Raw genomic sequence first — 14,074 nt, forward strand, 5'->3', positions numbered from 1 at the left:
CTAATGCCAAGCTTAACCGGATCGCAGACTAAGTACCCAGATTGGGGATTTAGTACACTAATAATTGCTCCCCCCCTGCTATGACACCCTGGTACCACTGAGGTAATCTGGAGTCACACCGGAGGAGCTGCACGTCCCTGTCAGTCCACCGCAGGGGGAAAATGGCGCTGGTGAGCTGTTGGATCCTCTCATAGTGAAGCCCCGCCCTTTCAATGGCGCGCGGTCTTCCCGCTTTTTTTATACTGGCTGAGGTAATTTGTGCTTAAAATGGAGACAGAATAGTTTTAAGGCTTAGTTTGTCAGTGTTGGTACTGTGTACAGTGTACTGAGGCACAGTTGTGTACCGAGTCTGGAGACGCTATCCGCCCTGGTTAAAAGCCATGCGTCTCCGTACCCTCATGCCGCCATAATGGCCGGCAAACCGTTAACCGGGACGTCGGCTTAGTACTCACCACTCTTCTTTCTTCTGGCTCTGTTAGGGGTGGCGGCGTGCTGCGGGAATGTACGCTCGCCGTGGTGGGGCTTGCGAATAGTTCCCTCAGGAACTAGTGTCCTGTCAGCAGGGAATGGGACCATTAACTATTCAAGAGGTTGGGCCGTCGTCCCCCCACCCCAAGTCCGACGAAGCAGGCAGGCTGGTGCCATCCAGTCCTGCCTGAAAATAACAAACCGAAAAATAAATGCAGGAAACTCTTCAGGAGCTTCCATAAGCGTGACCGTCTCCTCCGTGCACATTTTCTAAACTGAGTCTGGTAGGAGGGGCATAGAAGGAGGAAGCCTGCCCACACTATCAAATTCTTAAGGTGCCCATAGCTCCTAGTGGACCCGTCTATACCCCATGGTACTAAATGGATCCCCAATATCCTCTAGGGCGTAAGAGAAAAAGAGATATGGATAAAGGAGATCTGTGGGGTAAGAGCCAGAGCTTAAGGGGTTTGTGGCCTATCTGGCATGTGATATTGCATTATACTGTGGATTTCCCCAGTTAGCCCTGGTAAACCCAGCAGCTAATTGAATCTGCCCCATAACGAGACAAGTATAGTATATAAGCAGTTGTTCTAAAATTTGCATCAAGCCACTGTTTTTTTCATTACGATTGCCTCTTCTAAATGACTCACACGGCAGTACTCTGTTGTGATGTTTTATCATTGTATCACAAAATAATTGAAAGCACACTTTTACTATAGTTACAGATTGAGGTTATTCCTCTTTATCTGACATCTACTTTACTCTATATACAAATATCATACATTGAAATTTTAATGCAAGCCTGCTGTTGTGAAACTACTGTACAAGTTCCAGCATACCCTTCCACCGCTGAGCTGGTAAAGCAACAGCTGGAGAGCCACAGGTTGGCCAGGCCTGCTTTAGTAGATCTTCTTTTTACAGATTGTTGTATTTGTTACTCAGGTATGTATGCAGTGATTGAGTATGTATGCAGTGATTGATTCGGCACACAGAATACATTTCTTTCTATTTAGATGGCTTGTACTGTAAGCTGAGTCGCTGCCTTTCAACTCTCAGTTCAGTAAACAAACGTCGGCTAAATCTACAGGGTTTTTTTTTTAACCTTTTATTGACGCTTCAGGCCCTCACTGTCAGGATGAGAAATAAAAGAAAAACAACAGGAATGGAGTCTGTAGAACCACATACTGTAGGTCAGCAGTCTTCAGGCAGGAATGTATGGTAACAGATGTGCAGCGTCTGTAAAGTACAGGTTCCTACTGTATATACAGTCAGATTTTCTATATCTTTCCAAAATCAAATCTAACTAATACTGCTACTGCTATTATCATGCTGACATCCAGGTCATAATAGCATCTTTCCTAGAGTCAATTGAACGTTTGCAGCAAACAAATAGAAATGTTTTGTAAGAAACAAAAATCTGTTCTCTGTTTTCTCACCTTGGTATAACTTGGTTTCTTTTTATTTACTAGCTATAAAGAGGACATTCCAAACACATTTTTTGTACAAGAAAAACAAAACCGTTTAGACTGTGTGCTGCTGGACAACAGACTCTCATAATTAGAGTAACATGTTTGCATGTGATTTGTTCCCAACCTCCCCTACGAAGTCAATTTCCTGTCACATAAAAGATGATGCAACACTGTGCTAGACCTAGCTCAGTGTGTGCGGACTTCTATGGTGTAGCGAGGTCAGCCCAACAAATATTAAACAGTACATAAGATGGTATATGGTTAGCATACCAATCGTTGGGATCCCGTCAGTCACAGTACAGACACCGGGATCCCGACAGGGGCATCATACCGCCGGCGGTATACCGGTGAGGTAGGTGACCCTTTGCCTCCAAAACAGCATCAATTCTTCTAGGCACACTTGCACACAGTTTTTGAAGGAACTAGGCAGGGAGGTTGTGCCAAACATCTTGGAGAACTAACCACAGATCTTCTGTAGATGTAGGCTGGCTCAGATCCTACTGTCTCTAAATGTAATCCCAGACAGACTTGATGTTGAGATCGGGGCTCTGTGGGGGCCATATCATAACTTCCAGGACTCCTTGTTCTTCTTTATGCTGAGGATAGGTCTTAATGGCATTAGCTGTGTGTGTATATGTATGTTTATATATATATATATATATATATATATATATATATAGAGAGAGAGAGAGAGATACACATATAGATATAATGTTGTGTTATAGTGCCATGCCCAGACCTGGCGTTCCAGAACTTACAGTACTCTTCCAGGAAAATAGCACTGAACAAGATGCTCTATGAACTAATGTTATTTTACCAGTGTGGTATTGAGTGAATGAAAATACATGCTTTAAAAAGTACGTTTATTGTCAAGGCTACATAGACTCATAGGGTGCGCCCTTCGGCAGCTATTCAAATGTTTCAGCTTTTTAGCACGCCACCCCCGGGGATGGTGAGTTGAAATGCACGAAAAGTGACACATTTGGGCACCCAAATGGGACTTTTCGCGAACGCGCCCATGACATGACTTTACTCAGTTTTAGCAGCGTTACGCGGCTAAATCCGACTGCTATGGGTGCGATAACAGGGGTCAATTGATTATCGCCCTGTGATCTCCCATCGCTTAACCTTCCTAGGATATTTGGGTCTTTTTTGACCCATATCAAATTACACCTTAGGTGTATACTCCATTGCAACACCCTAGGAAGGTTAAGACGGGAGATCGGGCGCGATATATCAATTGATCAACAATTGAATATTGCCCACAGACTAATATGTAGAAAATTGAATAAAATAACTAATGTCCCACCCTTTGGTTATAATACTTGTATCATATTTTTCAATCAACCTACAGTTTAGTAATTTGTCATAAGGACATTTGTGTATATTTGAAGCTTTTTAAAAAAATAAGATTTTACTCACCGGTAAATCTATTTCTCGTAGTCCGTAGTGGATGCTGGGAACTCCGTAAGGACCATGGGGAATAGCGGTCTCCGAAGGAGGCTGGGCACTCTAGAAAGATTTATGACTACCTGGTGTGCACTGGCTCCTCCCACTATGACCCTCCTCCAAGCCTCAGTTAGGACACTGTGCCCGGACGAGCTGACATAATAAGGAAGGATTTTGAATCCCGGGTAAGACTCATACCAGCCACACCAATCACACCGTACAACTCGTGATACTATACCCAGTTAACAGTATGAATATAACTGAGCCTCTCAACAGATGGCTCAACAATAACCCTTTAGTTAGGCAATAACTATATACAAGTATTGCAGACAATCCGCACTTGGGATGGGCGCCCAGCATCCACTACGGACTACGAGAAATAGATTTACCGGTGAGTAAAATCTTATTTTCTCTGACGTCCTAGTGGATGCTGGGAACTCCGTAAGGACCATGGGGAATATACCAAAGCTCCCAAACGGGCGGGAGAGTGCGGGTGACTCTGCAGCACCGAATGAGAGAACTCCAGGTCCTCCTCAGCCAGGGTATCAATTTTGTAGAATTTTGCAAACGTGTTTGCCCCTGACCAAGTAACAGCTCGGCAAAGTTGTAAAGCCGAGACCCCTCGGGCAGCCGCCCAAGATGAGCCCATCTTCCCTGTGGAATGGGCTTTCACTGATTTAAGATGCGGCAGTCCAGCCGCAGAATGCGCCTGCTGAATCGTGTCACAGATCCAGCGAGCGATAGTCTGCTTAGAAGCAGGAGCACCCAGCCTGTTGGGTGCATACAGGATAAATAGCGAGTCAATTTTTTCTGACTCTAGCCGTCCTGGAAACATAATTTTTCAAGGCCCTGACTACGTCCAGTAACTTGGAATCCTCCAAGTCCCTAGTAGCCGCAGGCACCACAATAGGTTGGTTCAAGTGAAAAGCTGATACCACCTTAGGGAGAAACTGGGGACGAGTCCTCAATTCTGCCCTATCCATATGGAAAATCAGATAAGGACTTTTATATGACAAAGCCGCCAATTCTGATACACGCCTGGCCGAAACCAAGGCCAATAACATGACCACTTTCAACGTGAGATATTTTAGATCCACGGTTTTTAGTGGTTCAAACCAATGTGATTTTAAGAAACTCAACACCACGTTGAGATCCCAAGGTGCCACTGGAGGCACAACCGGGGGCTGAATATGCAGCACTCCTTTTACAATGTCTGAACTTCAGGTACTGAAGCTAATGCTTTCTGGAAGAAAATCGACAGAGCTGAGATCTGTATCTTAATGGAGCCTAATTTTAGGCCCATAGACACTCCTGCTTGTAGGAAATGCAGAAATCGACCTAGTTGAAATTCCTCTGTTGGGGCCTTTTTTGGCCTCACACCAAGCAACATATTTCCGCCATATGCGGTGATAATGTTTTGCAGTTACATCTTTCCTGGCTTGAATCAGCGTAGGAATGACTTCCTCCGGAATGCCCTTTTCCTTTAGGATCCGGCGTTCAACCGCCATGCCATCAAAACGTAGCCGCGGTAAGTCTTGGAACAGACAGGGCCCCTGCTGCAGCAGGTCCTGTCTGAGCGGCAGAGGCCACGGGTCCTCTGATACATTTTCTTGAAGTTCTGGGTACCAGGCTCTTCTTGGCCAATCCGGAACCACGAGTATCGTTCTTACTCCTCTCCTTCTTATTATTCTCAGTACCTTTGGTATGAGAGGCAGAGGGGGGAACACATAAAACGACTGGTACACCCACGGTGTTGCCAGAACGTCCACAGCTATCGCCTGAAGGTCCCTTGACCTGGCGCAATATCTTTTATAGCTTTTTGTTGAGGCGGGACGCCTTTATGTCCACCTGTGGCCTTTCCCAATGGTGTACAATTCTTTGGAAGACTTCTGGATGAAGTCCCCACACTCTCGGGTGGAAGTCGTGTCTGCTGAGAAGATCTGCTTCCCAGTTGTCCACTCCGGGAATGAACACTGCTGACAGTGCTAACACATGATTTTCCGCCCATCGGAGAATCCTTGTGGCTTCTGCCATCGCCATCCTGCTTCTTGTGCCGCCCTGTTGGTTTACATGGGCGACTGCCGTGATGTTGTCTGATTGGATCAGGACCGGCTGGTTTTGAAGCAGAGGCCTTGCCTGACTCAGGGCATTGTAAATGGCCCTCTGTTCCAGAATATTTATGTAGGGAAGTCACCTGACTTGACCAAAGTCCCTGGAAGTTTCTTCCCTGTGTGACTGCCCCCCAGCCTCAAAGGCTGGCATCCATGGTCACTAGGACCTAGTCCTGTATGTCGAACCTGCGGCCCTCTTGAAGATGGGCACTCTGCAGCCACTACAGTAGAGATACCCTGGTCCTTGGAGACAGGGTTATCAGCCTAATGCATCTGAAGATGCGACCCGGACCACTTGTCTAACAGGTCCCCCTGAAAAGTTCTTGCATGGAACCTGCCGAATGGGATTGCTTCGTAGGAAGCTAACATTTTTCCCAGGACTCGCGTGCAATGATGCACCGATAACTGTTTTGGCTTCCGGAGGTCTCTGACTAGAGATGACAGCTCCTTGGCTTTCTCCACCGGGAGAAACACTTATTTCTGGTCTGTGTCCAGAACCATCCCCAGGAACAGTAGACGTGTCGTAGGAACCAGCTGTGACTCTGGACTGTTTAGAATCCAACCGTGCTGTTGTAGCACTTTCCAAAATAGTGCTACCCCGACTAGCAACTGCTCCTTGGACCTCGCCCTTATAAGGAGATTGTCCAAGTACGGGATAATTAAAACTCCCCTTTTTCGAAGGAGTATCATCATTCCGGCCATTACCTTGGTAACACCCTCAGTGCCATGTACAGTCCAAACGGCAGAGTCTGGACTTGGTAATGGTAATCCTGTACCACAAATCTGAGGTACTCCTGACGAGGATAGTAAATAGGGACATGCAGGTAAGCATCCTTGATGTCCCGGGATACCATGTAATCCCCCTCGTCCAGGCTTGCAATAACCGCTCTGAGCGATTCCATCTTGAACTTGAATTTTTTTTATGCATGTGTTCAAGGATTTTAAATATAAAGAAGGGTCACACCGAACCATGCGGTTTCGGTACCCCAACCGTGTGGAATAGTAACCCCGTCCTTGTTGAAGTAGGGGCACCTTAAGTATTACCTGCTGGGAATACAGCTTATTAATTGCCTCTAGCACAGCCTCCCTGCCTGAGGGAGTTGTCGGCAAGGCATATTTGAGGAAACGGCGGGGGGAAGACATCTCGAATTCCAGCTTGTACCCCTGAAATACTACTTGAATGAAACAGGGATCTACCTGTGAGCGAGCCCACTGATCGCTGAAACTTTTGAGACGGCCCCCCACCGTACCTGGCTACACCTGTGGAGCCCCCGCGTCATGCTGTGGACTCAGAGGAAGCGAGAGAAGAATTATGATTCTGGGAACAGGCTGACTGGTGCAGCTTTTTCCCTCTTCCCTTGTCTTTGTACAGAAAGGAAGCGCCTTTGACCCGCTTGCTTTTCTGAAGCCGAAAGGACTGTACCTGATAATACAGTGCTTTCTTAGTCTGTGAGGAAAACTGAGGTAAAAATATTTCTTCCCAGCTGTTGCTGCGGATACGAGGTCCCAGAGACCATCCCCAAATAATTCCTCACCCTTATAAGGCAGAATCTCTATGCGCCTTTTAAGGTCAGCATCACCTGTCCAGGGACAGGTCTCTAATACCCTCCTGACAGAATGGACATTACATTCATTTTGGATGCCAGCCGGCAAAATATCCCTCTGTGCATCCCTCATATATAAGACGACGTCTTTAATATGTTCTCATGTTAGCAAACTAGTATGTTTGACAGGGTCACCGACCACGCTGCAGCAGCACGCTCTGCAGGTTTCAGTCTAGTACCTGAGTGTGTAAATACAGACTTCAGGATAGCCTCCTGCTTTTTATCAACAGGTACCTTCAAAGTGGCCGTTCCTAAAATGGCAGTGCCACCTATTTTGACAACCGTGTGAGCGCCTTATCCACCCTAGGGGATATCTCCCAGCGTAACTTATCCTCTGGCGGGAAAAGGTACGCCATCAGTAACTTTTTAGAAATTTATACTTTCTTTCTAAGGGCTCAGGAGAGCCCCTAGTGTGCATCCAACCTCGGCCGGGCACAAGATCTAAATGAGGCTTGGAGGAGGGTCATAGTGGGAGGAGCCAGTGCACACCAGGTAGTCATAAATCTTTCTAGAGTGCCCAGCCTCCTTCGGAGCCCGCTATTCCCCATGGTCCTTACGGAGTTCCCAGCATCCACTAGGACGTCAGAGAAAGAAAAAAAAATCTTTACCAGATAGTGCTTGATAATCCATTCAGTGTTTATTGTTGCCCCATATGTGATGTAATGTGACATGCCATCTCCTGTTGGTAGTACTGGATATGGATATCTGCCTCAGTTTCCAGTCTCCTGTGTAAATGGGCTTGTGGTCATGTACTGTAACTGCCAGCAGACTTGTGGTCACTGATTATCAGCCTTTTACATTGACTCATTATTTTAATTTTGTATGTCCACAAGTAAATAGACATTTCTTATCTGGCTCTTAATGTTCTACTTTTTTTTCTTTCTTTTTTTTTTTAGGTTGGGGACCAGATAGTAGAAATTAACGGAGAACCAACGCAAGGCATCACTCATACTCGAGCCATTGAGCTGATCCAAGCTGGTGGGACCAAAGTTCTCCTATTACTGAGACCAGGAACAGGGCTTATTCCTGACCATGGTGAGCATAAGCCATGTTGCTTTATTAACCCTTACCACTGCTATTTCTTACAGCTGGGTATCGGGGATTAAGAAGCATGCAGAACTCTTAGATTGAAGAATGGAATACAAGTTTCCTTGTAGGATCCAATACAAGTTCCATGTCATTGAATAGAAATTGGTATTTTGACTGAAAAGAGGGTGCGGTCTCATGGCACCATTTAGTCACTCTGGGGGAATGCCCAGCACTTCTGGAGAATTTGGGCAGCCCCCTGAGAATCTTCCCATACTGCCAGCTCCTCCTCAGTGACTGGAAGTCAGGGGCAGCACATAATAGCACATCTCCCGCCTCCCAGTCACTGAGGAGGGTGAGGCACGGTGTGCTCTGCACGCCTCTAGTGACGCCATTGCCTGAAGCCAGTCTACATAGCTACAAAATGGTGCCATGAAAATTAGGGGTCTTAGCCAAGCCACATACATCTATAGCACATACATTCCTACTTCTAAAATACACACAATATAAAGCAATGAGTGACACTAGTCAAAGAGAATATTTTTATTTATTAGCTGTACTTGTGTTTATATTGCACTGGTATATCAAATAAATTGTCTTAAATCAATTACAGATGACAGAGCTCTCTCTTTATACTGTCAACTTAAAGTGGAGGACAAGACATAGCAAGAGAGGCTTTATTAACAGGTTTGATTGTAATGGAACTAATACGTTTAAAAATGCAGAAAATCTTATGGTAAGAGACAGTGACAGGATAGAGCACAGTAATTATGAAAACACTAGTTACCAGCACGACAAAATGACAGAACAACATAACAGTAATGGCAGTGGCTGTGCATGCCCGAACAGAGCAACACTTGATATGCTCTGTCGGGCGCCATCTAGTGGCGCACAACACACTTGTATTCCCCCCATAGAGGTGTGGAGTTAACCTTGTATTGTATAGGATTATTATTATTCTTGGGATCTTGTGCTTTCACCCATGACCTAGCATTGCTTTTTAAAGGAAGGACACTGGCTAATGGGGAGGTGGAACACGTTTAATGTGGTGGGAAAAAGTGCACATCATATATTGTTTACAGTAGTTGTAATATAACAGGATGCATCTTTCTCCAAGGGTCACTAAATAATCCAGAGGGTTATTTTCATTTCTGCAGCAGGTTACATTGGTCTCCACGAGGAAACATCGGGGTGTAGAGTGGATCTTGATCCAGAGTTACCAACAGGCTAAAGCTTTAGGCTGTTCCAGAATGCATTGGGGCCTCCTCTATAGCCTCGCCTCCAGGCACTGTGAGCTCAGTTTCAGTTGGTGTATGCTGCAGCAGGTCACTTAACAGGTGGACTGCACTGTGCAGTCCTGAAAAAGCTTTTTCTGACAGAAATTTCTTCAAAACTGGTGACACTTCAGCGCTGCAGCTCCATCGCCTCCCAAGCAGCATTGCATACTCCTGCAGCCTGTTCCCGGGTACTTGCGGCGGAGACGCTCCGGCTTTAGGCATACGATCGCAGTCGCTCTCCTGGTTCGCGTGGCTGCTACGGGGAGGAGGTAAGAGGGTCCCTCATATGAGACCCGCCATTAAATCTCGTTCCGTCTGCAACCTAGGGAGACGGGTGGCGGCGCTGGCATGGACCCTGTCACCGAGCAGGGACTCCACTAGAACACCTGGTCAATAGAGCACTGGTCATGTGTGCTAACACCCCATTTAATAAGGCTTGCTAGTACCTGGGGTGGAAGTCCAGCATAGGGGAGCGGGCGCTTGACCTGTAGCCTCTCCCCGGACCAGGGTGCCATCTACTGCAGATTTACACGCCCTGGAGCTTCCTCACACTCTCCCTCACACTCTCCCTCACTCCCTGACTGACGCTGGGTGCCATTTTATAATCATAGTTGCGGCTAGTTTCTGGGACTGCAGGGCAAGGTCTACCTTGTAAAGCCGCCTGTATACAGTGCTGTGACTTTACAAACACTTGAGTATTCTACATGTCTTTATACAGTCAGCGTTAGTTAAGAAAAAGAAGAAAAAAAAGTATACCTATTACAGGATATATTGTAGGAGTATTCGTCCTAGAGGATGCTGGGGTCCACTTCAGTACCATGGGGTACAGACGGTTCCGCAGGAGCCATGGGCACTTTAAGACTTTTCCAGAGTGTGAACTGGCTCTTCCCTCTATGCCCCTCCTCCAGACCTCAGTTTAGAAAATGTGCCCAGGCAGATTGGTCGCACTCTAGTAGAGCTCTACTGAGTTTCAGTAAAAGACTTTGTTAGTTTTTTTATTTTCAGGGAGACTGCTGGCAACAGTCTCTCTGCTTCATGGGACTTAGGGGGAAGAAGTAGGAACCAACTTCCTAAAGAGTTTCATGGCTCTACTTCTTGCTGACAGGACACCATTAGCTCCTGAAGGGTACTGAACACTAGCTGCGGCTATGCGCTCACTCCCACAGCACGCCGTCACCCCCCTAACAGAGCCAGAAGTCAGAAGACGCGTATTATTACCGGAGATCTGCAATAGGGACCTCCAGTCATCGTGACGGCTCAAGGTACGCAGCGAGCGGGAACGCTGCGCGGACATGCTATCCATACACAGCGCACAGCAGGGCGTTAGGGGGTGCCATGGGCAGCATGAAAACCTACTCTGATTGGCAAAAAGGTAGCATATTGGCCCGTGGCACAACCCTAAACCCCCGCCAGTATAAATATTACCTCATGTTTTCTGAGGGGAAACACGCCATTGCAGGGGGCGGGGCTTTCCTCCTCAGTCAGCCAGCGCTGCTCAGCCCCATTTTCTCCAGGCAAGCTGCAGGGAGAAGACACACTGGCCCTCCCCCACGTCTAAATTAAGTATCAGGGTGTATATTAGGGGGGGCAGAGTGAAAAGTGGTGCTTAAATTGGCATATAAAAGTGCTAAAGGTCTCTGTAGATACACAGCGATTTTTTACATTGGCGCTGAATTGTGAACTGGCAATTCCCTTCTGTGTCCTTCTGACAGATTTACTGTGGGTCTGTACCCTATAAGCCCCGGAGTGTCTGTGGTGTGATTGTGCACGTGTGTGACATGTCTGAGGCAGGGAGCTCTTCCCCTGAGGGATCCATTTTAGGGACACAGAGTCCACCATAAGCCTGAATGGGTGAAAGAATTACGTGATAGTGTGAATCAAATCAGTAAGAGATTGGATAAGTCTGAGTCTCATGCATAAAGTTGGAGAAAATCTGTCGAAGATGTGACTTTTCAGAGTTCTGCTTTTTCATCCACAGGGGACCCCTCTGGGTCACATAAAAGGTAATTTGCACAAGTTGTACAAACTGATACCGACACGGACTCTGACTCCTGTGTTGACACTAGTGATTCCAGGGGAATAGATCCAAAGTTAGCAAAAAACATACAATACATGATTATTGCTATAAAGGAGGTGTTAGAAGGGGTGTAGTATGGTATGCTGGTGGCCGGGCTCCCGGCGTCCAGCATACCGGCACCGGGAGCCTGACCGCCGGCATACCGACAGCATGGCGAGTGCAAATGAGCCCCTTGCGGGCACGGTGGCGCGCTACGCTATTTTATTCTCCCTCCAGGGGGGTCGTGGACCCCCACAAGGGAGAAAAACTGTCGATATGCCGGCTGTCGGGATTCCGGCGCCGGTATACTGTGCGCCGGGATCCCGACAGACGGCATACTGAAGACCACCCGTTAGAAGTTACAGAGCCCCCTCCTTTACCACAGGAGCAGGCTTACTTTTATAAAGAAAAGATTAATGTAACTTTTTCTCCATCTCATGAGCTGAACAGTCTCTTTGAGGGAGTCTGGGCAAACCCTGAAAAGAAATTTCAGATTCCTAAAAGAATTCAGGTAGCTTACCCTTTCCCTGCAGAGGACAGGTAAAGGTGGGAGTCACCCCCCGTTTTTGACAGTGCCCTGTCACGGTTAACAAAAAAGGTGATTCTCCCTGCGCCTGGGACGCCTTCACTAAAAGAGCCGGCAGACCGCAAGTTAGAGACTAAGTTGAAATCTATTTATGTGGCAAATGGGACACTTCTCAGGCCTACCATTGCCTACCATTGCCTGTGTGTGGGTGAGTAGTGCTATTGAAAAGTGGTCAGAAAACTTGTCATCAGAAATTGACACAATAGATAGAGACGAGATACTTCTAACATTAGGTCATATCAAAGACGCTAGAAGCCATGAAAGATATTGGTCTCTTGGGATCAAGAGCCGCTACCATGGCAATCTCAGCACGGAGGGCGTTGTGGATTCGCCAATGGAATGCTGACGCAGATTCCAAAAGGAATATGGAGGCTCTCCCGTACAAAGGTGAGGCCTTGTTTGGAGATGGGCTGGATGCTTTAGTTCCTGCGGCTACCGCAGGTAAGTTGACATTCTTGCCTTATGCTCCTGCACCGGCGAAAAAGACACATGACTCTCAGATGCAGTCCTTTCGGCCCAATAAATACAAAAAGGGTAAAGGTTCCCCTTCCTTTGTGGGTAGAGGAAGGGGAAAAGGAAAAAAGTCCACAGTGTCTCCAGGATCACAGGAGCAGAAATCAACCTCTGTTCCTGCCAAAGCTTCAGCATGACGCTGGGGTTCCCTTGCGGGAGTCCGCTCAGGTGGGGGCACGTCTGAAACTCTTCAGTCACTTTTGGGTTCAATCTGGCCTGGACCCGTGGGTCATACAAATAGTGTCCCGAGGGTACAAACTGGAGTTTCAAGACATTCCCCCATGCCGATTTTTCAAATCAGCCATACCAGCTTCTATCCCGGACAGGGAAGTGGTTGCAGCAGCAATACAAAAATGTTATCAGGATCAAGTCATTGTCCTGGTTCCCTTGTTACAACAAGGAGAAGGGTTTTATTCAAGCTTATTCGTAGTTCCGAAGCCGGACGGCTCGGTCAGACCGATTCTAAACCTGAAAAATCTGAATCTCTACCTGCAAAGGTTCAAGTTCAAGATGGAATCTCTGAGGGCAGTGATTTCCAGTCTGGAGGAGGGGGAATTCATGGTGTCAGTGGACATAAAATGCCTACTTACATGTTCCCATTTATCCTCCGCATCAAGCTTATCTGAGATTCGCAGTACAGGATTGTCATTACCAATTTCAGACGTTGCTGTTCGGACTCTCCATGGCACCGAGGGTGTTTACCAAGGTGATGGCGGAGATGATGGTCCTCCTATGACAGCAAGGAGTCAATATAATTCCTTACCTGGACGATCTCCTGATAAAGGCAAGGTCCAGGTCCTTTCTGGGGATGATACTGGACACAGAAGTACAGAGGGTATTTCTTCCAGTAGAAAAGGCTCTGGAAATCCAGAGAATGGTCAAACAAATTCTGAAACCAACAAGAGTGTCGATTCATCAATGCACTCGGTTGTTGGGAAAGATGGTTGCGGCCTACGAGGCCATACAGTTTGGCCGATTCCATGCCAGAGTATTCCAGTGGGACCTACTGGACAAGTGGTCCGTATCCCATCTACACATGCATCAAAGGATAATCCTTTCTTTCAAAGCCAGAATTTCGCTCCTGTGGTGGCTACACAGTTCTCGCCTCCTAGAGGGACGCAGGTTCGGGATTCAAGACTGGATCCTGGTGACCACGGATGCAAGCCTCCAAGGCTGGGGAGCAGTCACACAGGGGGAAAGCTTCCAAGGAAGGTGGTCAAGTCCAGAAGCTTGTCTCCACATAAACGTTCTGGAATTGAGAGCCATTTACAACGGCCTTCTACAAGCGGTCCATCTTCAAGATCAACCCGTACAGATCCAGTCGGACAATGTAACAGCAGTTGCGTACATAAACCGTCAGGGCGAAACGAAAAGCAGAGCGGCAATGGCAGAGGTGACAAAGATCCTCCTCTGGGCAGAAAGACATGCAAGAGCTCTGTCGGCAATTTTAATTCCGGGAGTGGACAACTGGGAATCAGACTTCCTCAGCAGACACGATCTCCATCCAGGAGAATG

The 14,074-nt window shown here is 47.1% G+C and overlaps 1 protein-coding gene across 3 annotated transcripts in view; it reads left to right on the forward strand.

Moving 5' to 3' along the window:
• MAGI3 (membrane associated guanylate kinase, WW and PDZ domain containing 3) overlaps positions 1–14,074 on the forward strand; it is a 676,662-nt gene that overhangs the window by 647,249 nt on the left and 15,339 nt on the right. For all 3 annotated transcript variants that reach the window (XM_063955402.1, XM_063955400.1, XM_063955401.1), the window contains one exon: positions 7,998–8,136. In XM_063955402.1, coding sequence (XP_063811472.1) covers positions 7,998–8,136 — 139 coding nt within the window. The remainder of the gene's footprint in view (positions 1–7,997; positions 8,137–14,074) is intronic.

This window comes from Pseudophryne corroboree, chromosome 2 (genome assembly GCF_028390025.1).
Source record: "Pseudophryne corroboree isolate aPseCor3 chromosome 2, aPseCor3.hap2, whole genome shotgun sequence".
Lineage (NCBI taxonomy): Eukaryota > Metazoa > Chordata > Amphibia > Anura > Myobatrachidae > Pseudophryne > Pseudophryne corroboree.